Source organism: Dipodomys spectabilis, unplaced genomic scaffold (assembly GCF_019054845.1).
Source record: "Dipodomys spectabilis isolate Male_0828 unplaced genomic scaffold, ASM1905484v1 ptg000108l, whole genome shotgun sequence".
NCBI classification, from domain to species: Eukaryota; Metazoa; Chordata; class Mammalia; order Rodentia; family Heteromyidae; genus Dipodomys; species Dipodomys spectabilis.
In genome coordinates this window covers 19784634-19811156 of record NW_024870785.1, presented here as the reverse complement: position 1 = coordinate 19811156, position 26523 = coordinate 19784634, and the positions used below count along the sequence as shown (strand labels likewise).

General features: G+C 39.8%; 1 protein-coding gene across 2 annotated transcripts in view; it reads left to right on the top strand.

Moving 5' to 3' along the window:
• Positions 1-26523, top strand: part of Map2k5 (mitogen-activated protein kinase kinase 5) — a 271209-nt gene that overhangs the window by 160764 nt on the left and 83922 nt on the right. Inside the window, exon 18 of one of the 2 annotated variants that reach the window (XM_042687833.1) lies at positions 25247-25276. The exons of the other annotated variant lie outside the window; for it this stretch is intronic. Within the exon in view, the coding sequence (XP_042543767.1) occupies positions 25247-25276 (30 nt within the window). The remainder of the gene's footprint in view (positions 1-25246; positions 25277-26523) is intronic. 2 annotated transcript variants of the gene reach the window in all.

The window sequence follows — 26523 nt, the reverse complement described above, 5'->3', positions numbered from 1 at the left end:
TGAGACACTTACTCTGAGAATAAATGCTCTGACTTCAATTTTCAAAGGGTCATCGATTGTTCTGTGGAAAATAACTGTAGAGGAACAAGCATAGAAGTGAGGTGGTCAGATAGGAAGATTGATAGATGCTCAATAAACATAACACATTAATATTTATTTATATTACATATTGATATACACATCTAACTATCTTGTCAGGTGCCCAGGATATAATGAGTAATAAAAAGAAATTTTTCTATGTTGTAGGGAGGGAAATTGCTAGTGGTGTGTTTGTGACTTCGCTGCTGTCCATTTAATACTCTTCGGGAACACTGAAGAAAAGGCGCATTGAATTTCTAAGATTGATAAGGATAGGTATAGGAAACTGTAAAAACTGTCAACTCTATATGCAGGACAACTAAGTGACAGAATGAGTAAGGTAACCCATGTGGCAAAATGGGCAACAGGAGATGACCACATGGTTGTTGGGAGTGGGGAACCAGGAAGGATTAGTCTTTTGATTCTTCCTGTGTTTCCAAATGAATGGTAAGGAGAGGTAATACAGCAGGAGAAAAGTGGATGGAAAGTGGACTAAGATCATGACCATCAAAAATGCATGTTGAGCTCTTCTTTATTCAGGATGCTTAGCTAAATGCCTTCAAAATGAAGCATGAGAGAGGTTGTCAGTGGCTCACACTTGTGATCCAGGCTGCTCAGGAAACAGATCTTAGGATTGCTGTTTGAAGCCAGCTGAGGCTGTTAAAGTCCATGAGACTTTTATTTCCAATTAACCATCCACCCTATCCCACCCCCCCCCCCCAAAAAAAAAGCTAGAAGTGGAGCTATGGCTCAAGTGTAGCTCAGAAACAGTGCCAAGGCTGCACCAAAAACCAAAAAAAGGAAACATAGGATTGGAGTCTCTGCCCTTTAGGAATTTATGACCCTCTGTCGAGCAGGTAACAACATGGACCAACCTAAATAGCAGCCTAGTAAGTCAGAGAATAGAGTAAGACGACCCTTAATATAGTTTTGGGTTCTTCATTTATTTGGGACAATTCATTTGGGGTCTGAGGTAAAGAAAAACACATGACAGAGAAGGGGAGAAGAAGGGTTTGAATTCATAGATGAGTCTTTGTGAGTGGTTCAGTAATGACGATTACAAGAGAACTCCAAGGTTCTTTGTTTCTTGAGGTAGATAAGAAGAGACACATTACACAAAGGAATTGAGAGTTAGCCCAAAAGAGATAACTTGAAGGCCAAGATTCTTCTCTGTTTTTAACCATAATTTACTTGGCATAGGTGTAGCAAATCCAACACTGTAGAGGAAGGTTGCTCAGTGGTAGAGTGCTTGCCTTGCATGCGTGAGGCCCTGGGTTCAATTCCTCAGCACCACATAAGCAGAAAAAGCCAGAAGTGGTGCTGTGGCTGAGGACAACAACAGAAAACAAAGCTAAAACCAAATATGAGGTTTGTCAGGTAACAATAAATCCAGTGGAGAAAACAAAAGTGGTTAGTTTCCCCCCCCCCCCTCGCTCCTGCCCCACAACTCAAAGTCCTCTGGACTTAGGTGTCTTTCTTCAAAACCAGAGGTGGGTTCTTCTCAGCCTCTATGCTCATTATCCACAGCCTACCTACAAATCATTTAGGTGAAAATTACTGAAAGAAAGCTTTTACCCATCAGAAGACATCTTGTTTTAGAAGTGAGACTATACAGAAGAGAAACAATTCTTTGGAAGTATTGACTATGTTTCATAAGCAATCTGTTGATTTTAAAAAGGTTTTGCAAATTGGAAAAAAAAAAAGAAAAAAAAGTTTTTGCAAATTGGGTGCTGGTGGCTCATGTTTATAATCCTAGCTACAGGGGGATAAGATTTGGAGGACTGTGGCTGAAGCCAGCCTAGGACAGAAAAGTCCGTAAGACTCCATCTTCAATTAATCAGCAAAAAATTAGTCTGGAGTCATAGCTCAAATGCTAGAGCATCAGCCAAGCAAACATGCCAAGCAAGTGTGATGCCCTGAGTTCAAACCCCAGTACTGGAGGAGAAAAAAAAAAACTATAAAAATAAGAAAATGATTGTAATTCACACTTTTCTGTTTCTATAGTGATTTTATTATTATTTATTTTTGTCAGTCATGGGGCCTAAACTCTGGGCCTGGGCACTGTCCTTCAGCTCTTCAGCTCAGGCTAGCGCTCTACCACTTGAGCCACAGCACCACTTCTGGCTTTTTTCTTTTTGCTTATGTAGTGCTGAGGAATTGAACCCAGGGCCTCATGCATGCAAGGCAAGCGCTCTACCACTGAGCCACCTTCCCAGCTCCCCATGACTTTTTTAATGAATAAAAATGTAAGCAAATGAGCAAAGCAATTTCCTCAAAATGCCTAAGAACCAAATAGAGACAAATTTGATAACAGAGTTTTCTATCCTCTCTTCCTTTCCTGGCTGTTTTTCTTCAATTCCATAAGTTTTCCTCTCTGAGGTTGTCTTTATTGTTTTATATCCTCAAAATAATGGGGTTCACCCTTGGCTGTGCCTTGTTTCTGTTTCTCGATCCTGTGTTAATGTGCTATATCACAATCCCCATAGAGAACCAAAACAAGCCTCTTACTACACTTTCATAAAACATGACACTACATGTCACTAAACTGTATTGATCTTTTACAAACTCACAGATGGGGACATTTGTGCCATAAACAAAGAACCTTTAGTACCTCACACTTTTTTCCAGGGCCTGAGCTGTACCCATCTCTCAGTTCAATGTCCCTCAGCTCATGGAATAAAGTAGGCCTCCTCCAAGATGTTGTTGGCTGTATGAAGAATTTGGAGTTGGCAAAAATAACCTAAAGATGGAAATTATCATTAAGAAAGGAACAAATTATATTATTCAACCTGCATGGAATATGGAGGGCAGTTTACTAGGTGGCAAGGATGTAGCTCATGTATCTAGTTGTGCATTTAAGGTTTTCACCCAGATTTTTTTTTAATTTAAATTTTATTGTAAAGGTGATATACAGAGGGGTTCCATCTTCATAAATAAGGAAATGAGTACATTTCTTTTTGAACAGTGTTATTCCCTCCCTCATTTTCTCCCACTTTCCCCCCCAAACTCCCCTTCCCCCAAATTGTAAAGTTCATTTCCAGCATAGTGTCTAGTGAGTATCTGTTGAATTGGTTCAACTTTGTCTTACCAATTTTGTGATTTCTCTTCTCTTCCCCAAATCAGATAAACTTATGTATAAGACAAAGTGTACAGAAATCAAAAAACAGTGACAACAGGGAATAAACCAAAGAGGAAAAAAAAGAAATAACTGCAAACAGTACAATTTTTAAAACCTTTATTTCCATTTCTTGAAGTTCATTTCAATAACCATCAATTTATATGGTCATATGCACATAACTGTTGAGCCATTGTGATCCTCTACTAAGAATAATCTAGTCATATTCTAGTTATTACAAGTGAGGGAAACCATACCAGCTTGTGTTTCTTTGTTTACCCAGGTCTTTAAATGTTTTGTTGTTCTCCTCCTGTGGATTAGTTAAGGTGGGCCACAGGTGTGGGTTTGTGTGGGCTCACTTTGTATTAGGGAGGAAGACTCTTGAGGAATTGCAGCTCTTCCTTAAAACATCATCACAAGAATCAGTATGGAAATGGCAAACAGAACAAAGAGTTGGGGACTAGGGGAGTCTGGCCCATTAGCAAGGCTACAAAATTCCCAAAGTAGGTCCATCTGGAGGGGAGATGCTATCCCACAATATTTGTTCACCTCTTCTAGAAAGTTCTCAGTGATTCATTTGACTGGGTTGGTTTTTTGGATTTACCCAGGTAGTTATTGTTTGAACCTACAGGGCTAAACTTTAAAATGAAAGAGGATTGGATACATAATAAGGGCTTTGTATTTTACCAAATTGAGGGTTTTTTTTTTTTTTTTTGTAGTTCCTAGGAGTAGTAAGAGATGCCTAAAACATTTTAGGACACAATTTCCTGATTTTATAAGCCATCCAGTGCATACCTCTTCTCTTCATAGAATGGCTTAAGTCCTACTCTCTTCGTAATCACATGTTATTTGAACCACAGCATAGGAAGGTGGGAAATAAAGTATCATATATATAAAAGCTGGATTTCAGTATGACTCTGAGTCAAAAAAACAAGCTAGTGCACACCCTGCTCCACCCCTGCAGTTGCACTACCCAGCAGCATACTGCATCACATTTATAAGGCACTGGGGCCAGGTACATATGTGCAGCCCCAGTTCTCATGAAGTGGAGACAGGATGATCTTGAGGTCAAGACTAGTTTGGACTACATAGTGAAACCATGTCTCTTTAAAAGTCTCTTTAAAAAGGTACCAGGCCTGTACTGTTCGTGTTCTCACCAAGTGTGCTCTGCAATTCATGTTTTGGTTAGTGATTCTGTCTGGTTGGTTATTCTAACCCTTATAAGATTAGTGGTGAGGAAGCGCCTGTCAGACTTTTGCAGGAGTCAGACTGAAAGCCCATCTTCAGCACACACATTTGCTCTTTTCACTTGGCTTCTCACTCTTTTTGTCTTTGTTTGCTGCCTCTCTCCACCAGTCTCCTGAGTCAGAGGGACGGAGCAATCTGGCTTGATGTGCTTGGTTAATTGGTGTGTCATCTAGTCCTGTGAGGCCTCTCTTCAGCGTGATCACTGTTTTATTGAAGTGGTTTGAATGATGTGTTAAATGATGAAAGCAAGGACCATAGCTTAGAAAAATGTCTCAGGATAGGTGAACATATTCAGGGAGTCATACAAGGTCATTGTCATCAAAGTAACACCATCTTCTAAAGATTTTATGGGTTCTGATTTGACAAGAAGAGTTTTTCTTGAATTGGATGAGGTTTTTTTTTAACCTTTTTTTCTTTTTTGTGGTGCTAAGGATTGAACCTATGCCCTCTCATGTACTAGGCAAATGCTTTGCCACTCAGCTGTTATCTGTAGACCTTCTCTGAGTTTTAGAATTAACCTTTAGCAAGTTAAAAATCAGTGTGTAGAATTCTGTGCTGTGTGGAACATTATTTTTCTTCATCTCCTCAAGATACAATTTAAATACTCCTCTCTCGCAATGCCAACACCTTTCTCTTCTGAAAGCATTTATTATCTTTCTCTTCTGGTGTTCTTCTAGATCTGCATATACTCTCCTTCATAGATAGTCATTCATACAGGATTCAGCTCAGATTCTTTCATGGTCTCCTATGTTGCCTTGCACAATCTTATTAAGCGAGTATATTAGAGAAATCTTTTCAGTTAGTGCTTCTCTATTTTCATAATGGTTTGAAGCAGGTTCTGATCATAGAGATCATAGGTGAAATCTTGATGGAGCCTTTTAACTAAGTACCTATTCATATCTGCTGAATCCATCACAAGTGTTTTGTATGTTAAGAAGAGGTTTCTGCTAATCAAAGTCACAGAGCCAGATTCAAATTCTACCTGAGTCAGTATGAGTTGTAGAACCTTGGCCACATCTCTGAAGACCTCAGCTTCATTATTGTCAGTGGATGCATTACTTCAGAGCTTTTGACACAGATCACAATGAGAAATTTAAGCCATTACCCCCTCTCTTTAGGAGTAATTAGCTTTCAAAGTTTTCACATTTGGGTCAAAAAGACTACTACATTGCTTAAAGATGATGAGTAGAATGCAAGCTATAGCTTCTACTCTCACCTCAAACTCTACTAAAAATAATCATAAAAGTCAGAATACCATAAAGACAAATGAGAAAGGAGAGACAAATCACCACCAGATTTTAGATCTGAGAAAGATGAACAACAATAAGAATTGTGCACAGCTAAAACTGCTGACCCCTAAGCCAGCAGTGAAGAAAGCAAGAAGCAGCCAGACTTAACTGTGGAACACCCCAAATGCTTAAGACCTGGTGATACCAGTCATTAGAAGCTAGGAGTGCAGATTAGGCCAAAGACTATTTCAAAGTCTGTGAGAATCGGTGAAGCCTTTTAAACCACACTCTTTCCTTCTAATTCATGAAAGGTATATCAGTGCCCCTGCCCCCCACCCCTCAAAAAAAATCTAACACAATACTGATGAGATCATCCCCCACACTACTCTCAGGACACTGATAGTCAAGGCCACCTTTCAGACAGGAAGCTGGTAGAGACTTTCTCTAGGGAAATCTGACCAATTGGAAGCTTCTCAACCTGACGACCCAGCTATATCATGTTCCCAGAAGGCCCTTGGTCTGCATGTTCCACCCATATTCTAATGTGTGCCTCTCAGTGAGACGTTTGGGGAAAGCCTTTAGAGTAAAAACTAAGGCCTAAAATAAAAAAATTGTGCAGGAGGAAAAAGTTCAAATGAACTACTAATGATATCCTTAGAGGGGTAAAAGAAAAACACTCCACTCAGGAGATATGAATAGAATGCTATAAATAAAGAACTTAGACCACAGCAGGAAATGGAGAAAGAAGAATTAGAGAACCAGTCATAAAGTCTAATGTGAAAAGTAAAAGTTCCAGGAAGAAAAAACAGAGAAAACATGGAGGAGGAAATCATCAAAGAAAGTATTTTAACATTATATTATAATGTAGGAGAAATGTTTATATATTGTTTGAGATTTCCTTCCTTTTGGTTTTAGTATACATGAATAAAAATTAAAGTAAGATCAACAACAACCATAGGAAGAAAAAAAAACCCAACAAGTCAGAAATCCTAATCTTTTTTCTAAATAACATTTGACAATATTCTTGCCCCCCCCCCTCCAAAAAAATTTTTTTCTGGGATACAATTTTTCACAAGGAGGCGCCCAGGCCCAGAGCTCAAGCCCCACGACCGACCAAAAAAAAATAAAATAAAAATTTTCACAAGGAGAATTTAGCATAAAAAGTATAAGGTGATATAACTTCCTTGTCTTATAGCAATGTGAATGCTATTAACACATCTCATTTTTTACCTTTGCCTTTATACTTATGGTTCAATGGATGCCAGGAGAGACTCATTGTACTAAAAAAAAATGAAATATGATATTCCACCTTCACATACCAGTACATAAAACTTATGTTGAATTATGTAAATGAAAATAAATGTACTTTTTTTTTTTTTGTTGGTTGTGGGACTTGAACTCTGGGCCTGGGCGCTGTCCCTCAGCTCATCAGCTCAAGCAATCTCTCTATTACTTGAGCCACAGCACCACTTCAGTTTTCTGGTGGTTTATTGGAGATAAGGTTTCATGGACTTTCCTGCCCAGGCTGGCTTTGAACCATGATCCTCAGATCTCAGCCTCCTGAGTAGCAAGCATTACAGGCCTGAGCCACCAGCGCCTGGCATAAATGTACTTTTTGAGTGTTATGAAAGTCAAGCACAGGTGGCTCATACTTACAATCCTAGCTACTCAAAAGGCTGAGTTCTGAAGATTTCAGTTCAAGGTCTGCCTGCACAAGAAAGTCTGAGAGACTTATGTCCTATAATAATGAGCAAGAAGCTAGAAGTGAAGCTGTGACATAAATAGTAGAGTGCCAGATTTGAGCAGAAAAGCTAAAGGGGAGTGTCCTGCCCTGAGATCAAACCCTTCTATCAGCACCAAAAAAAAAAAAAAAAAAAGAGGGAATCACCCAGCCCAACACCCTTGACAGAAAATTCCATAAACATTAGATCGAGAGTTTATCATTTTTTCTGAAGCCATTTTTAGAGTCAAGGCTGTCATCTTAGTTCTAGGATTGTTAAAGAGCTCAGACTTTGGATTAATCAGCACTGAATTTACATACTGGCCCCAGGGCTATAATGTGGATGATCCTGACTGATTCTTGCGGTTCTAAGCAGCAGTGTCTCAGCCCATTCCTTATTTCTGTACCATCCTATACCACCCTGGGTAAGTTACAGAGAGCAGAGTCTGTTCAGTTCTTGGTTTTAGAAGCTGCAAAGTCCAGGTTGAAAGGCCTTTTTGCTGTGCCATACATGGGGCAAGTAAGCATATATGAGATAGAAGAGGAAATCAGACCCAACTCACTTTTACAAAAAACTTAACTATTTCTGAGATGATGTACTTTGTGTACTTTTACAATGGCAGTTGTTTCAACATGAGTTTGGGGGAGAAGTGTTCAAACACTAGTAGTTGGTTTGAACTAGATTTATTCCTTTTAACAGACACTGCTTAAACTGCTGGTGGCACATTGGTAAATAAAATGATTGTTCCCTTCATGCTGAGTCTACAAGGTGAAAAGCAGAAGAAATGAAAGTAAACACTTCCATTTATAAACACCTTCACTTAACAAGAACTTCCTCATAAAGTTACTTTTGGGAGCCTACTTCCAAAAGTTTCTTGGCAGGGTGACACATACCAGTGATCTCAGTACTCAGTAAAGAGGCTGAGGCAGGAAGATTGAGACTTTGAGGCTATCCTGTACTATGTAACATTTTTTTTTAAAGCCTCTTTTGAAATAACATCCAAAAGTATCACATGCTTAGCAAATATTGGTTCCCACCTATTAGTATACAAAAGAATCCATACTATCCACTACCAAAAAAGGGGTGGGGGGGCAGAGACAGCTGTCTCTAGTGGGTCTCCAGCTGTGACTTTGTTTCCTGTTTTAGCCCCTTGGTGATTTTGGTCTGAAGGGTGATAGATGGTGCTGGATGTCCTATAAGGAAACAGCTGCTACCAGCTTTTCTAGACCATTAAAGGCATAGAATTTGATGTTCACTCTGATACTGATATTTTCTCCTGTTCTTTTTAAAAAATCTTTTTTTTTAAAGAATGTGAGTGGAAATAGCTTTTATAATGTGTTCAGTGTACTACTCTAACCAATGAACTGTATCATATTACCTGTTGATCAGAAGTTTCTGCTGAAAACTACTAAAAGGAATAAGAATGAACAAGTCCAAAGACAAAGGACATTTCAGAGGAAGATTGTGCAAGAATGGTCATGGAACAGTTATGGTCCTAGAGCCCCATCCAGGGTCCTCCCCTCACTCCCTTCTACTGAAGAGTGTGGAGGAAAGGACATGGAGCCGTTTATTTCACCCACTCACCTGCTTTTACTCCCCTTTCTGTAAATCTCTCTTAACTTAATTTTTTTACATTGTCCTTTTTTTTTTTTCTTTGCCTAATATTTTGTGTGAATTCAAGAAGGAGCTGCTAAAATCACCCTTTGGCAAATGATGAATCGGCTGGTTCAGTCCCTTGCAAGGTTTGTGAAGGGATCCAGCTGTCTCAGATTACCGTGCCTAAATGTGCATTTTCCAAGGTTGTCAGGGATTATTGTGAATGAACATGGCAGACGAAGTGAATGCAGCATCCTTGAGCTTGCTTTGTGCTCAGAGCTACGAGAAACAACCATGAGATTGACAGAACAACGTGGAGCAGGTGCTAGCAGTCCCAGCTGAGCATTTTATTATTTTGATGGATTTCAGACTGATTTCAAAGTTTTTCCACAGCATATGACCACATCATGTATGTGTATATACAAATCCACCACATTTGCAATTTATTAAACATTGAACCAATACAGTATTGATAGGGAGAATAAAGAAATAAAAGAGAAAACAGAACTGACATCTGACAACACATCTTTAGATGTTTGAAAGCTTATCAGTGGAAAAGCACAAATTGGTTCTTTGTGACCGTGCTAAAATCAAAATTAAAACAAAAGTTTCGGGGCATTCTACTAAATCTGTACAACATAAAGAATTTTCTAGTGTGTAGATCACTGTACTCTTTATATATCTGCCTTTAGAAGTAAAAATGTCCCTTCTATCTCTGGGGACTGAAGGGCCACTTGTCTTGAGATTTTTTTTGGGGGGGGGGAGGTCCGGTCGTGGGGCCTGAACTCTGGGCCTGGGCGCTGTCCCTCAGCTCTTCAGCTCAAGGCTAGCGCTCTACCACCTGAGCCACAGCGCCACTTCCGGCTTTTTTCTTTTTGCGTATGTGGTGCTGAGGAATTGAACCCAGGGTCTCAGGCATGCAAGGCAAGCGCTCTACCACTGAGCCACCTTCCCAGCCCCAAGCTATGAGATTCTTATCTCCAATAAACTACTCAAAGCCAGAAGTGGTACTGTGGCTCAAGTGGTAGAGCACTAGGCTTGAGCAAAAGAAGCTCAGGGACCTAGCCCAGCCCCTTGTCTTGAGATTTTTTTGTCTTTTATATTTGCTAAGACGAGGGCTTGAACTCAGAGTGTGGGAGCTGTCCCAGAACTTTTTTGCTCAAGGCTGGCACTAGACCTATTCATCCACAACTCCACTTCCAGTTTTCTGCTGGTTAATTGGAGATAAGAGAGTCATGGACTTTCCTGTCCAGGCTGGCTTCAAACTTCAATTCTCAGATCTCAGCCTCCTTAGTAGCTAGGATTATAGATGTGAGCCAACTATTGCATCTAGCTTAAAAGAAATTCCTTGAAGAGACAGATATGAGGTGAGACAAAATGGAGTCATATTTGCTCAGCAAATATGTGTTGAGTGCCTATCTACTACATGGCAGGGCCTGTGTTCATCACTATGAACTTTTCTATGAAAATGGAAAGAAGCCCTGCTTCCATGAAACGCACATTATTTTAATAGATGACTGATAGTTGTAGGTTGTCAGAATCAACAGGATGATAGGAAATAGTGGTACAGAATCATTTTTTTTCTTGTGACCTAAAAGATAAGCGAAAACCAGTCTTCTAGTGACATCTGCCAAAATTCTATGAGACTAATCATTTGGGTAGCTGCTGCTGCTAACTTAGAGCTATCCATTCATAAAACCTATTGCTCCTAAAATGTTACCAGTACTTAATTTAGGATCTTAGGGTTGACTGTAAAAATCTTTTTTGAAGATCCTATAAACCATATTTTATACTTTTATACTTTGTTTCTGAATGGGATAATAGTTACTTCAGCATTCTCTACATTTATTTAGGAAATTCTTTTACAGGTATTAAGATTTATAGAGTACGATGATTTTTTTTTTTTTTTGGTTAGTCATGGGGCTTGAACTCTTGGCTTGGGCTCTGTCCCTCTGCTCTTCAGCTCAAGGCTAGTGCTTTACCACTTGAGCCACAGCACCACTCGAGATTTTCTGAGTGGTTTATCGGAAATAAGAATCTCACGGACTTTTCTGTCCTGGCTGGCTTTGAACCGTGATCCTCAGATCTCAGCCTTCTGAGTAGTTAGGACTAGAGGTATGAGCCACTGGCACCAGGCCAGTGATTTAGGAAAGAACTTCTTAGCTGGTCTACCCATGTGTACTGCCTGCAGCTTAACAGTGTCAATAGGAGGACTGGAATTGAGATCTTCAGCAAGGAAGTTTGATGCTATTTTATCTCTTTTTAGTTGTTGGACATGCTCCTGCTCAATGTCATTCTAACAAGAGGGGTGAAAACTTAACACTTTACCTGTATGCAACACTTCACCAAGCCATTTGGTATTTATTATTGTTAGGTTTTTAAAAAGAGGTAGCTGAGTAAGAACTGCAGCACGCACGTGGTATTCAGGTAAGGGGTAGGTTTATTCAGTAGACCTGCTGGGACCAGGCAAGGTTGGCACTCCACGTGGCTGGGAAAGAGAGAGGAAAGAGCTAGAGCAGAGAGAGAGCTAGAAAAGAAGAGCAAGAGCAAGAGCTAGAAAAGAACAGAGTGAGAAAAGAGAGCGTCTGGGCCTGGGCTAGCCCTTATCTAGGGTATGGGCGGAGAAAGGTGTGGCCACATCAAATTCAGATGTGACCTCAGCGGATGCAGATGTGACCTCTTCCAGGTGTCCCAGTTGCCTAGGTAACGCAGGTACTGGGTGGAGACTTTGCTGCGAGGAGGGTGGAGTCTGCTCGCCATCCAGGAGCGGACCTTACATTCCAGCCTTTTAATAATCATGAAATAGGGCGCGGATTCTCTCTGGCTACTTCCTGCTGACAAGGGGCGTCGACCATAGGGGTAAAAGGCTGGAATTTGGTCTCCTCCCAGAGAAGGCAGTGAGCAGCAGCTGTCCCTTGGTGGCGTGAGTCCTTAGATGAAGTATGGAGAAGTCTCATGAGCATTGAGGGGCTGGAAAAAAAAATACTAAGCAGCAAAAAACTGTACTTCTGAGAATGGCATAAAAATGAGGCTCTCTGGCTTTCCAGGGAGCGCAGGAGACATTTCAAAGGGGTTTCACGGCTCAGGCGTGATTCGTAGCGCCCCATTAAATGAGTAGAGTCAGTCTGGTGAGTGAAGGAGAGCTGACCAGGCAGAAGCGGCGTCCCGACTTCCCTCAGAGCCCTCTAGAGAGAAATGGCCAAGCCCCCAAAACCAAGCGTCCTCGGCTTCAGAGGTGACCGGCCTTTCAGCTAAAGGCCGTAGGAGCTCTCTGGCGTGGCGCCACGTCTGGACAGAAACTGAGTAACAGAGAGCCGTAGAGTAGTTTCACTCACCAGAGTAGAGAAGTGGTGTGGACGTGGATGTGAAGGCAGCAATGGTATCGATGCGCCGATTCCGCCGCAGACAGACTGGTTCGCAAAAGGCCGTCAGAACTGTGGGTATTCCTCAGAGCAAAAAGGGAAGAACAAAAAAAGAAAAAAGAGAAAAAAAACAGAAATCCCAGCTTTCCTGACTATAAGCCTTTATCCGAGTCACGGCACCATTTATGTTAGGTTTTTAAAAAGAGGTAGCCGAGTAAAAACTGCACCTGCACGCACGTGGTATTCAGGTAAGGGGTAGGTTTATTCAGTAGACCTGCTGGGACCAGGCAAGGTTGGCACTCCACGTGGCTGGGAAAGGCCTGGAAAGGAGAGAGAGCTGGGAAAGAGAGGAAAGAGCTAGAAAAGAGCAGAGAGAGGGGTAAGAACAGTAGCACTCACGTGGTATTCGGGTAAGGGGTAGGTTTATTCAGTGGACCTGCTGGGACCAGGCAAGGTTGGCACTCCACGTGGCTGGGAAAGAGAGAGGAAAGAGCTAGAGCAGAGAGAGAGCTAGAAAAGAAGAGCAAGAGCAAGAGCTAGAAAAGAACAGAGTGAGAAAAGAGAGCGTCTGGGCCTGGGCTAGCCCTTATCTAGGGTATGGGCGGAGAAAGGTGTGGCCACATCAAATTCAGATGTGACCTCAGCGGATGCAGATGTGACCTCTTCCAGGTGTCCCAGTTGCCTAGGTAACGCAGGTACTGGGTGGAGACTTTGCTGCGAGGAGGGTGGAATCTGCTCGCCATCCAGGAGCGGACCTTACAATTATCTCATTTAAGCTTCTCACTAATGAGAAATTACTGAAAAACTAGTAATTGGAGACATCAAAGGTGGTTCCACTTTGTAAGTGTTAAGCTTCCCATTTTTCAAGTAAGGAAACTGAGCTCTGCAGAAATCAAAGGACTTTTCTAGAAAGGCTAAATGACTAAACCAGGTAGCAAGCAACAACTACCCTGATTCATGGATTGTAGTCTGTTTCTTCTATTATGTTACATAAAGGAAGCAGATAAAGTAGTTTGATAAAGAGAGACAAAGAGTTGATCTAAATGAGCAGGCAACTAGACAAAAGGAAAGACTAGGTATTGTGTATTCACTAGTCAGACTGCTTTTACCCTATACTATCCTGATAGGTTTTGAAATTATCTTTTAAAAACCAGAAGTCCTAGTTAATTCTTTTTAAAGGAAACAATAATCCAGTCGCAAAATATGTTTACTATGTAGGAAGTAAGTGAAAATTCCATACAATCAGTAAACATTTCTCCATGCTGTTCTATATTGGCAGTCAGAGTTCAAATTCTGCCCTTGGGAGCTCCTTGACTAGTCCATTTAGTGGAGGCACATGGAACTAGACTGATGAAAATGAGAGTTGAGGTCAGTGTCAGAGAAAGCCTTTCAGTTTTTCACTACTGCTTAATAAACAACTTGAAATTAGTGGTTTAAAGTAAGTTGTTCTGTGGGGTCAGGAGTTCTAGCAGGGCCTGCCATTACACATATAATTAAGGGTAATAATCAAGGATCTAAAACACCTTCACCTGCATGCATGGTACCCGTGAGGAGGCCAGGAGAGGCCAGACTATGTTTCTTTCTTCTCATGTTTTTACTCCTTCTCTTCTTTTACTCTTCACTCCTTCATACTTTCTTAATACCTAGCTTAGGTAGGCTTCCTGGTGCCTTGTGTTCAAACCCATGATGATAAAAACTAAATTTTTTGTATGGCAGCATCAGCATCACACCTGGCATATTTTGCTGATCACAACATAGATTCTTAGTGATCAAGTAATAAGGTCACATTACAAAAGAACATCTGCAAGTAGTAGATTGTGTTAGATTCATCTCTCAAAACAATACACTACAGATTTTCTGGAGGTAGTGTTGTCTAAGTTCTGATTAATGTGGTAGGTTTGGAGGACAGGGTTCCAGCTGGAGCTGCAGCACAAGGGAGAAATGGGAAAGTAACACCTCATTGTGACACCCTATACATTGAAATGTTTAGAGACAAAATTGTGGATTAGGTTGAGCTCAGTAGACTAGGTCCCAACAATGATATTTTCTCCTTAACACTGATGTTTCCTCAAATACCCACAGGTGCACAATGCCAGAAAGCCAGTTAAGCAATCAAGGCCTGTATAGGCAGGCCTTTAAGAGAGATCTGTCATATTTCAAGCCTCTGACAGAGGATGTTGGTCAGCATTACACAAGCATCTTAGAAGCATGTCGTTTCTTATGAGGTTACAAAGGATTAATGAATTAAGTATATGGGATATATTTGATGACAATTAGCTAACTCTGTTCCCTTTTTGTAACTGTAGGTCTTCAGTATGATATAAGCCACCAGTGCTAATGGCTCATGTCTGTAAACCTAGCTACTCAGGAGGCTGACATCTGAGGACTGAGCTCCCTGGGCAGGAACATTTGTGAGATTCTTATCTCCAGTTAACCACCAAAAAGCCAAAAATGGAGCTATGCTCAAGTGGTAGCGTGCTAGCCTTGAGTGGAAAAGCCAAAAGCCCTGAGTTCAAGCCCCAGTATCAGCAGAAAGAAAAGAGAAAGGAAGGGAGGGAGGGAGGGAGGGAGAGACAGAGAAAGAAAGAAAGAAAAAAAGAGAGAGGGAGGGAGAGAGAGGGGGAGGGAAGGAAAGAAGGAAGGAAGGAAGGAAGGAAGGAAGGAAGGAAGGAAGGAAGGAAGGAAGGGAAAAGAAAGGAAAGAAAGGGAGGGCAGAGGAGGGAGGAAGAGAGAAAGAAAAGAAAGGAGAGAGAAAGGAAAGGAGGGAAGAAGGAAGGGAGGGAGGAAGGAAAGGGAAGGAAAAGAAGGAGGGAGGAAGAGATGAAAAGAATCATCCAAATTTGTCGTAATGTTTAAATATGTGAAAGTGGTAGATATTGATCATTGTAAGCAATGATATGCTAAGTTAGAGGACCTTGTCAATGAACACTGTCAAATCCTGATGCTAAAGAGTTTTTCTTCTGTATTTATTAAGGCATTGTAGCATGGAAGCAAGTAAGCCATGTACCACCAACTGGCCAGACTTGAGGAGACATCTCCATCAGGATTTATCATAATCAGCTGATTCTTATAGTACATCTACTAGAAACAAACCCCTAATTCTGAAGAATTCATTTTGTTATGGAGAACATAAAAGTGGATGATTTAGAGTTTTCCTGTAGATAGATTAAAATTTACCAAGCATTAGAAAAGCAGGTAGGAAGAACATTCTAAGAGCTATCCCAAGGCAGATGGTGATACAAGCCCCAGGGGGAAATGCGGACAGAGATTGGCGTGAACTTGTTGACAAAACTGTGGCTAGAGTTTTCTGACACTGACTCCCACCAGAAGGGGAAGACCAGTGTGAGCCGGAATCTGAGAGGATAGTAGATTAGGTAGAGTTCCACCTACTTACCTGTTGCCTCAGCTCAGGTTCCAGATAGGAAAACCACCCTCAGTATTGTATTTTGAACTGTGCAAACATTTGAAGAACACTGATTTTTCTACTAGAAAAGTGATAGGCTTACTTTCATCCTTCGTGTCTGAACTTTCTTTTCTTTAATTCAAAGTCTGTCACTGAATCTCTTCTAATGCACCAAATGTCATCAAAAGAGACCTTTTCAGTTGTCTTTAAGTGACTTTTAGGAATTTAGTTATATACTCTTATATTTTTAGTTAGCATTACTGGAGTAGAGTTGCTGATGAAAATCAGAATAGAAAAATTACTGTCTACAAAGCCCCAAAAGTGGATCTTTTTAATGTAATATTTCTCTTTTAATAATTGAACAATTAACTGCCTTGTGTTTACTGTTTCCTAGTTGGAGGTTGTGTTCAGCTAGAGTTTGGGTCAAATATGTAGAAAGGCAGATAAACACAGACACATACATACACATACACACATACGCACTCATGCGTGCGTGCGCGCACACACACACACATACACCTCATCTCTGTTTCTGCCTTTCTCGGTCTCTGTCTCTGTCTCTCTGGAAAGAAGTGAAAATACTGGAAACAAAACAGCATTATGGGAGAGGAGGACAAGTATGTGTTTTAGGACAGCAAGGTTAAGAAGACTAAGCAATGTTTAAAGATTCAAAACAATATCGTTTAGCCTGAGATCTACTTTTTATCATCCTTACCCAGCCATCAGAATGAAGGAAGACAGTGTCCAGCTGGAACAGTAGTTTGGTAGCAGGAGAATTAGAAGTAAAGGTACTAGTGCCTGAGGGGTGGGTCATGAATTAATAATTGCTATGTGGCGGATGAGCCCGTCAGAAGAGCTTGAAAATGAGGAAGTTGCCTCGCAGAGTGCTATCAATCACTCAGTGACCATAACTTCCAGTAATTAGTGTATTTTATGGGCCTTTGCTTCAGTGGCTCGAAAGCACATATGCTCCAGTCACAGCTAAAGTTTGCTGGAGTAATATTCCAGGATGATTTATCCTCCTGCTGCATTGGGATATAACCCTATATTAGGTGAAGATTGTGAACTAAGCCGCAATAAAGTGTAAGTTTAGGTACAGTTTGCCCAGGTTGAGACTGCAATGTATCATGCTTTTCAGCTTTCCTAGTAAGGCTACAGCAAGCAATCATTCTTAACAGTGAAACAAATAAAGCAATTAAAGAGCCCATATTAAGGTGTTGTACTTGTGAATTACTGTTGCCATCTCCCCATTAAGTGTCCATAATAAGAAGCCTGTTTCGAATTTTAGAAAACCACCGTTTTCAAAACATCTCTTTGCAATGCTATCTTGCAAAATAAGTATTATTACTACTAACCTGGGTTGGAAGGCAGGAGTTTCTGAATGATAGAGAAGGTCTTGGTTAATTTCTTTGTGCTACTATGTTTGAGCTCCTTAAATTAAAATAAATTTACTTTTTAGCTGTGGACTCTGGTGAAGATGAGTTGCTCTTTTTGAAATGTTATCACTATTAAGGAGAAGTCCTGATGGCAATCTCAACTTGAGTCTCTTCCTACCCAAAGAAAAGAAAAAAAAAAATGTTATTCACAAGCTTTCAGGACAACATGGCACTTAATGAGTTGTAAGCTGTGGTTCACCCACCATACCGGAAGTCGCTCCGGCTTTGCACACGGGGCTCTTCATTGCCAAACATCTGTAGAGCCCAGCATTCTAGTAATTTAACAGTCTTTGCCACCAACTTATAGTATGACCTTGGACAAATTAATTAAGCTGTGGCATCTCCATTGGAACATAGCTCTATGTTAAAGAAAGCCTTGGAGTATATAGGAAAGTATTAGGTGAAAATAAGTTGGCTAAGTAAAGGATATGCAGTTTCACTATTTTCTCTTTAGAATGAAATAATTCTATGCCACTTTTAATGATAGTGTCCTCAAATTCCTAAAACAGATAATCAGTAAAAAGCTCATTCACAGACATAGATGCAAAGGTGTACACAGTTTGAGGCTTCCATTAAATTTATTATCCCATCTTTAATTTGCGACATATTATAATACCATGCAAGTTAAACAATAATAGTAAAACAAACTAATTGTCTTTAATTAAAGTGAATTAGGTTTTGATTTTAATATATTTGATGTAGAGGGAACTGATCATGTAGAGGGTCCCAAAGGTTATTAGGGCATATTTCTGTTGAGCCTGATGGTGTCAGTAATAACCCTGTTCCTCATAGTTGCAGACATGAACAAATATGTCACTCCATCAGTCTCTGTTACTGGCACTTATGCCCCTCCACAGGGGTTGCAGATTCCACAAGTTATCAGCTAATGGCGTTATACATTAAAAATTGAAGCTTTCCTCACTCCAAGGCCTTTCAAGGCTTTGTTCTTAAGCCCTAGACACTTTGGAGTGCAGCTGCAAACTATAGGCAGAAGATTAAATTAATTTGTAACTCTTCCTTTCCTTCTCTCTCTCTTTCTCTTTTTTTCTGGTCCTGCATTACTAAATCTTCCACATTTAATTGAAACCCTACTTCAAGATGCTTTGTGTTTCTGTGTTCTTTGTTATCAGTTTAACCTCCAAAGCATTTTAACACTGGTAAATTGCTGTTATATCCTTTGGATTGTTTCTAAATCATTCAGCCAGAGGACAGTGAAATTGATACATGGGAAGAAAAGTAAAATCTGAGGATAGATTTTAAGGTATTTAATATTTATTATGGTTCTTCACCAGTATAGTTTCAGATGATTTAAACTCTTTCCCTAGGACTGTATAAATTGGTCTTGGGACAAAATCTCACCTAGGGAATTTTATGTAATCCAGTAGTTAAGTCTGATGTTTTTACATTGCCCTGTGTCTGAATTTTTTAGAGTGGTTGAATTTCAATGAAATAAGGTTTAGTTTTCAGTGCACAATCTAAATGCAAAACCCTTTGATGGAAATTTAATTGTGTACAATGTGCACAAGGTAATTAAGAATGAATTTTAGAACATTTCAGACTTCAAATTCCTCCTTCAGCAGTATTGAGAATGTTTATTTTCAATTTGCAGGCATGACGAGAAACATAGAATGTCTAAATTAAGAGTGAAAATAACCCAATGCTCTTCAGTATAACTGTAAATTTAAAAGTAGTCCCATTACAATGACAGTCAGTGTAAGTAGATGATCACCAGAAATGTCCTGAGTTTATGTCCTGTACTGCTTTTTGGCTATAGTGTGTGTTTTCTCTCTTATCATTTATAGTCCCAAGACAATAATTATTTTATCCTAAATTCCAGTTAAAACATAAAGTTTCTATCATGTAGTTAAGTATGTGACGATTATTATGATCTCAACATATATACACAAAAGCTCAAGTATACTTACTACTTAAATTATAAAATCCAGGGCTGGGAAGGTGGCTCAGTGGTAGAGCGCTTGCCTTGCATGCCTGAGGCCCTGAGTTTGATTCCTCAGCACCACATAAGCAAAAAGAAAAAAGCCGGAAGTGGCGCTGTGGCTCAAGTGGTAGAGCGCTAGCCTTGAGCTGAAGAGCTGGAGGACAGCGCCCAGGCCCAGAGTTCAAGGCACACGACCGGACCCCCCCCAAAAAAAAAAGAGTCTTAAATTATAAAATCCACATACCCAAATGTTTCTAACTTAAGAGCAGTGTGTAGATTGAACAAATAAAGATCCATAAGAAAGCAAGGGGGCTGTGCCTGTAATCCTAGCTAATTAGGAGGCTGAGTCCTGAGGATCGAAGTTCAAAGCAAGACCTGGCAGACAAATCGAAGAGATTATCACAAATTAACCAACAAAAAGCCACAAGTAGAGCTGTGGCTCAAGTAATAGAGAGCCAGTCTTGAGCAAAATAGCTAAAGGACAGTGCCCACACCCTGAATTCACACCCCAATATTCCTAGTTGGGTACTGAAATGTTTGTGATTTCCTGTTATTTAAATATGTTCCCAACTGTTAGCCAATTTCAGAGCTACTTTTTTTGCCTTTTAAACAATAAATTATTACAAAGAACATTCTACAGTTTTCTAACTTGTAAGCATTTGGAATTAAAATGCACTTTTTAATTTAACATTAAATAGAATACCTTCCCTTCCCCAAAATAATAAAGCTTTTCCAAATATTCTATATTGTGAGCCACTCCCCTCCTGGGAATAAAAAGCGTGTGAGACTTGTGTTTGATGTTTTCTGGTACTTGAGTATATCCACATTTTCCAACATACTTTTTATTAAGTAAATAAAATTGATCTTAAGCTGCCTATATCTAAATGTTTCTTTTATAAAGATGATAAAGAAAGCAAAGATTTCTATTGGCTTAGCCCTAATCTGTTTGCTTTATTGCAATTCTTTTTTTTTCCATTCCTTTAACTGTTAACCTATTTATAAATCTAAATCTACATGCAAAGGTCATTGGTTGGCTGAACTTAAACCATTTTACTCAGTAAATTTAATTAAGAAAATACAGTGCAACTCATAAGCAAATGAGTTTTTTTCTAGTTTTAAACCAAACCACCCTCTTGAGTGCTGATTGCCTTGCCCGACCCCTGGTGATACAGAAACAGGCAAAATTAAAAAGGACATTAAAGCTTCATTAAATCTGAAACACATTTAGTACAGTGACATATCTGCAGGCCATTTCAGGGAAGATTACATACTCTCTTTTGTAAGTTTCCTAATTTATAATACCTTGACAATAAAAACTGAGGAAATGCAAGTAGATTAATAGGCCAGTAGGGGTAAAAGGCATAGAATGGCCCCAGGTCTGTCTGTCTCTGAAGTACTTACTCAGAGCATATGTGCTGCTTCTCCCCATAAGGGTTCTGTGTTTATTTTGACTTCTGACAGAAACATGAACTTGTTCTTCATGCAGCTGTATCTGCTTAGAGCCCATTTTCCCTTCTACTTCCTCCTAATAGAGCTTGATAAAAGGATTCTAGGGCCTGGCTATACATTTCCTTCTACTTTGCCGTAAGACAAATAGTGTAGAACATGAACACCATTATTGCCTTAGACCTGGAAGGATAAAGGCATATATAGGAAGTAGGTTCCTCTTCCGGAGCCTTCAGATGATGCTTCCGTGCTGTTGCATGTGTTCACTAGTGTGTCAACTCAGTAGTGACACTTCATGTGAGAGGAAGTGATTGTCCTGCTACGCTTCCAATGGCACCTACTTATGGGTCAAGACCAAGGAACTAGTTTCAGTCTTACAAGTTCAAAGAGGCCATAGCTACCAGGATGTCTTAGAATCAGTGTTTTGTTGTTTTTGTTGTTGTTAAGTTTTTACCTTTTTTTTTTTTTTTTTGTGCCCAGTACTTTGGGGCTTGAACCCTGCTCTCAGGCACTGTCCCTCTGTTTTTTTTTTTTCCCCCTCTTAATCATGGGGCTTGAAATCAGAGTCTGAGCTCTGTTTCTCAGCTTTTGTGTTAAAGGCTAGGGCTCTCCCACTTTGATCCACAACTCAGAGTCTCATGGACTTTCGTGCCTGGGCTGGCTTTTAACCATAATCCTTAGAACACAGCCTCCTGAGTAGCTAGTATTACAGGCATGAGCCACCACCATCCAGCTTTCCCTTAGCTTTTTCGCTCAAGGCTGGCACTTTACCAGTTGAGCCACAGCTCCACTTCCAGCTTTTTGCTGGTTACTTGGAGATAAGAATCTCACAGATTTTCCTGCCCCAGCTGACTTCAATCCACGATCGTCAGGTCTCAGCCTCCTGAATAGCTAGGATTATAGGCACGGGCTATCAGTACTCAACTTAGAAGCAGTTCTTCCAGAGCCATAGTTGACAGGTAGGACTGTGGTTCCTGTGGGTGTCAAGAAAATACAAGAAAACAAAGCCAGATCCAAGAATGATGTGTTTCCCAGTTCAAGTACTATCACCTGTTCTCAAGCAAACTAGGACGGAGAAGCTCCCATCTACCAGCTCACGCTTGCAGTTTTACTCTTCTCCTACATAGCAGTATTTGACAGAATTAATGCTATTAGAAATCCTTGCCTACCTGGCACTGATTATAGATGAGCACATATTCCCCTGTCTACTGGAGCCTGGCCTCTCCATGGGACCGTGATACTTGAGAATTGGAGGCTCTAGGATTGAAATGAGAGGAATTCACATTTTTGCATTATATCCTACTCTTTTTTTTTTTTAAGTTCTCCATTTGTCATTTCTTAATTCCTTAAACTAGAAGAACCAATGGTCAGGGTTGGCATCTGCTAGCTAGCATGTGTAGTAGACACATATAAAGCATGTAGACAGAAGTTTTCCATGGTACCCAAAGACACATTCAGACACTCTAGAGAATGGTACAGTGGCTATATATCCACTTGAGGCAGAATGTTCTATATGAATTGTAGCAATTTATATGTCAGCTTTTGTAAGTAAGGGATGCTCTCTTGGCTGGCTGTTTCTCTTATTTGAAATAGAATGATAAGCAAAATTCCTAGTCTGTGTATAAGCATGATGCCAGACAACAGCTTTTGGTGATCTGCCATTGCTTATCAGGCCAGTACAACATGATAATAGCCACCATAGTAGATGACAGTGATTCTTCTTGAATCAGTAATCATACTCTTACTGACCAGAAGCATACCATCTTTTCAAAATCTAGGACAAACCTACAGCCTGTATTGGATAGGGGCAGTGGGGTCAGAGGAAGAACTGAACATCTCCTCTTCCTGATTAATAGCAGTATAGAAACAACAGTCCTAATAACACAAACCCTGAACTCATTTTAGGTGAATATTTGTTCTTTCCTGTACCCAATCTTGTAGTATTTTTGTTGTTTATACTTGAAGGGATTAATGATAACCATTAATGTGAAATAATATAGTATAACTTTATACCTTTAAAATCTATATACACATTTATATCTGTATGTATGTATTGTACCCATACTGTGACTTGAAGTCAGGACTTCATACTCTTGCTTTGCTTTTTCTAGTCATCTCTGGTACTCCACCACTTGAGCCAGTTAATTGGTGATAAGTCTCTTTGATTTGTCTGCCTGGGATGGCTTCCAACAGCTTCCTTTCAACTTCTATTTCTGAAGTAGCTATGATTACAGATATGAGCCACCAGTGCCTGACCAAGTGAATATTTTTGTGTACAAGATATGAGTACAAGGAAATTATACTAGGTACTCCAAAATACACACACACACACGCGCACACACACACACACACACACACACACACACACACACACACACACACACACACACACACACACACACACACACACACACACACACACACACACACACACACACACACACACACACACACACACACACACACACACACACACACCCTAAATGACTGTTGGCTTTTTCAATGCAGTCACCTAACAAGATCATGTGGTTTATTCCTATTACATTAATGATGCTCAAACTAATTTTAGAACTTTGTAAACCTCAGGTCCTTCATATCTATTTGTATGATAGATAATTTATATGATCAACACACTGAAGGATGTAATTTTAAATCCAAGATAACAAAATGAAGTAGGTATTCTGCTACATGAAATGGTTTTAGATGTAGGTCCAAGAGAGGAGTTCAAAAAATGTTTGAGAACTGGCACCAGTGGCTCACACCTCTATTTCTACCTAACTTCTCAGAAGCCTGATATCTGAGAATTGGTATTCAAAGCCAGTCCAGGCAGGAAAGTCTGTGAGACTCTTATCTCCAATCAAAAAACCAGAAGAGGAGCTATGGTTCAAGTAGTACTAACCTTGAAAAAAAAAGATTAAGTGCCTAGTACTGAGGTTGGTTCTGAAGCAACCTCAATATTTTTTAAATAAGTTTACAAACTTCTCAAGAACTAGAAAGATATAATGATATGCTGGATTAAGTCCCTGGGTTTCTATTGATGAGCTATATGGGAACTCCTTCAAGAGAACTTGAGGATTTTTATCTGTGAAATAGATTGGTGCTGTCTCAGATCCATTCCAGCTTTAAAACTGCCTGATGGGGGCTGGGAAGTTGGCTCAGTGGTAGAGCGCTTGCCGTGCATGCCTGAGGCCCTGGGTTCGATTCCTCAGCACCACATAAGAAAAATGAAAAAAGCCGGAAGTGGTGCTGTGGCTCAAGTGGTAGAGCGCTAGCCTTGAGCTGAAGAGCTGAGGGACAGCGCCCAGGCCCAGAGTTCAGGCCCCACAACCGGACCCAAAAAAAAAAAAAAAAAAAACTGCCTGATGTTGCTATTCTGTTTTGAAAGTAGTTTACAGATACATATGTGTGTGTGCGCGTGCTTGTGCCCGCGCTCGCAAGGTCTCAGGTCCAAGGCTGGGCTACATGGTGAAGTGCAAATTTTTGCCATTATTTTCTTTAAGGTGGTTATATGTAATTGTTAAGTTTGTTTTGTTTTGTTTTTTGTTTTTTTTTATTTTTTTTATTTTTTATTTTTGTCGGTCGTGGGGCTTGAACTCTGGGCCTGGGCACTGTCCCTCAGCTCTTCAGCTCAAGGCGAGCGCTCTACCACTTGAGCTACAGCGCCACTTCCGGTTTTCTGGTGGTTTACTGGAGATAGGACTCTCACGGTCCCTCCTGCCCGGGCTGGCTTTGAACCGCGATCTTCAGATCTCAGCCTCCTGAGTAGCTAGGATTACAGGCATGAGCCACCAGCGCCCGGCTTTGTTTTTTGTTTTTTTGTCAGTTGTGGGGCATGAACTCTGGGCCTGGACACTGTCCCTCAGCTCTTCAGCTCAAGGCAAGCACTGTACCACTGTGCCACCTTCCCAGCCTGAAGTTTGATCTTAATATTTGACATTAAGCCTTTTTTTTTTTTGGCCGAGCAATTTTGTTTTTTACATGTGAGAATCCAAAGAGCAAAATTAAGCAATTATTCCAGAACAAAGATAGTTTACAAATCAAGCTAAAACAGAAAGCCCAAAGGATTCACTTGCTCAATTTCAGACTCACACCTATACTTCTGACTTCACTGTTTTACAATAGCTATTTCCTCCACTATCACTTTTCTTCTATCTGTGACTAGGAATGGATGAAAAAATTTTAAAGTAAATGAAAATAATAGCACAATTTTCAATTTTATAATGCGGTCATTTATGCCTTCCTACAACCCTTCCCTTACACTTGTAACTGAAAAAAAATCTACAACTCTGTAAACTAGGATCAAGAAGATGTTCCCATATTACAAGCCAGCTGAATTTTACATCTCTGTCTAGAAGAAACTGACATACACATGTAAAATGAATAATGCCCACAGAACTGAGAATATTCCTAAGAGAAACCATGTAAGAGTAATGCTTCGTTATTAACTGCAGGATATTTTATTGGGGAATATAACATTGTCTGTGAAAAAATGTCCATTCTAAATACAGCTCATAATGTAATTACAGTAATAATTTAGTTCATGCTTAGAGATTGTAAGCTTTCTTTTTTTAATATTTGTTAGATGCAACTCTGAAATTTAGTACTTGTCTGTCTTAAGGAGATCTGCCCTGCATGCAAATCTATAACTAGACAAATGTTATTTCCTTTCCCAGCTTGCTCTTGGGAGGTTTCCATATCCTCAGGTAAGATTGTTCATTACTGCCGTTTGCCACTGTGACATTCATTCCTATGTATGAAGGTGCAGGGAGCAATTGTGAACATTTGAGCCACATACAAATAAATCTGTCCTGTTAAATTGAAAAGTGATATCTTAAAGGAGACATTAGAAGTCTCTATTGATTTTTTATTTTTTTTAAACTCCAGATTTTTTTCCTCTTTGTTAAAGGTTGACAGATCATTTGAGATGTGTTTCCTTAGCCTGGCCCGCTACTATGTACTCATACTGAACGTGAAAGAGGCACCCAGCTTTTTTTTTTTTCAATATGCTTTTAAGCTTTAGGATTCAATTAAAATTATTTGAGTTATAGGATTAAGATGAAACATAAAAATACCTAATGTAGGTCATTATTTTTGCTAGGCCAATAGCCCTCCCCCCAGTTTTATGATTTTTTAACATTTTTAAAATTTTTACTCCTTTCCGTATTTCTAAGAAAATAAATGGTGTATTATGTTCGCATTATGAATTCCAATCTTTTTCATTTCTTAACAATTTTTGTTATAGAAAGGTGGTAGAACTTAAAATCTAAAGCCATTTTGTGGTTTGGAAATGATTCCCCAGTGTGTGTGGGAAAATAAGCGAGATGTCTAGAGGGGTGAAAAATGAATGGCTTGACTCCTTTCCTCGGGTTGATGCTCACTGTTTTTTCTGGCATCTTGGTCTGTACAGGCCAGAGTGCCTGGAGGCATGTCTGATTTAAAGGTGGTGTTGGTCTCTGCTCTTTAAGCATCTATTAACTTGCTATTATTATGCAAATAAGTGTTGTATTACACATACTAATTTATGCATGGTTAGATTATGCAGATGCATCACAAACATGGTTATTGAATAATAGGAGAGGGCTCTTTCTCTCTACTGTCTTCATAATCAGTTTTAAGCATCGTCTCTTGATACCCATGTGGACACTTAAAGAGCCTTCACTCTCTGAAATGTCTCATATCCTTTTCCTTCACAGTTAAAGTCATCAGTTAAGTGGAAGAGAAATTGTCCAGGTTGTTAGGTATGAGAATGTTAGTCTCACTGTTCATATTTGTAAGCTTCTTTGTTTAAATATAACCCTTTCTTAAAGAAAAAAATCTAAAATATAACTGTGTGGCATGCATGCAGTGAGATTTTAGTGTATACAGCTTTGCTGCTTAGCTCTAGGTAGCCCATCAAATTAAAGTCACATTTTCAGGATTTAGAGCTCATTAGATTATTTATCTTAGTAAG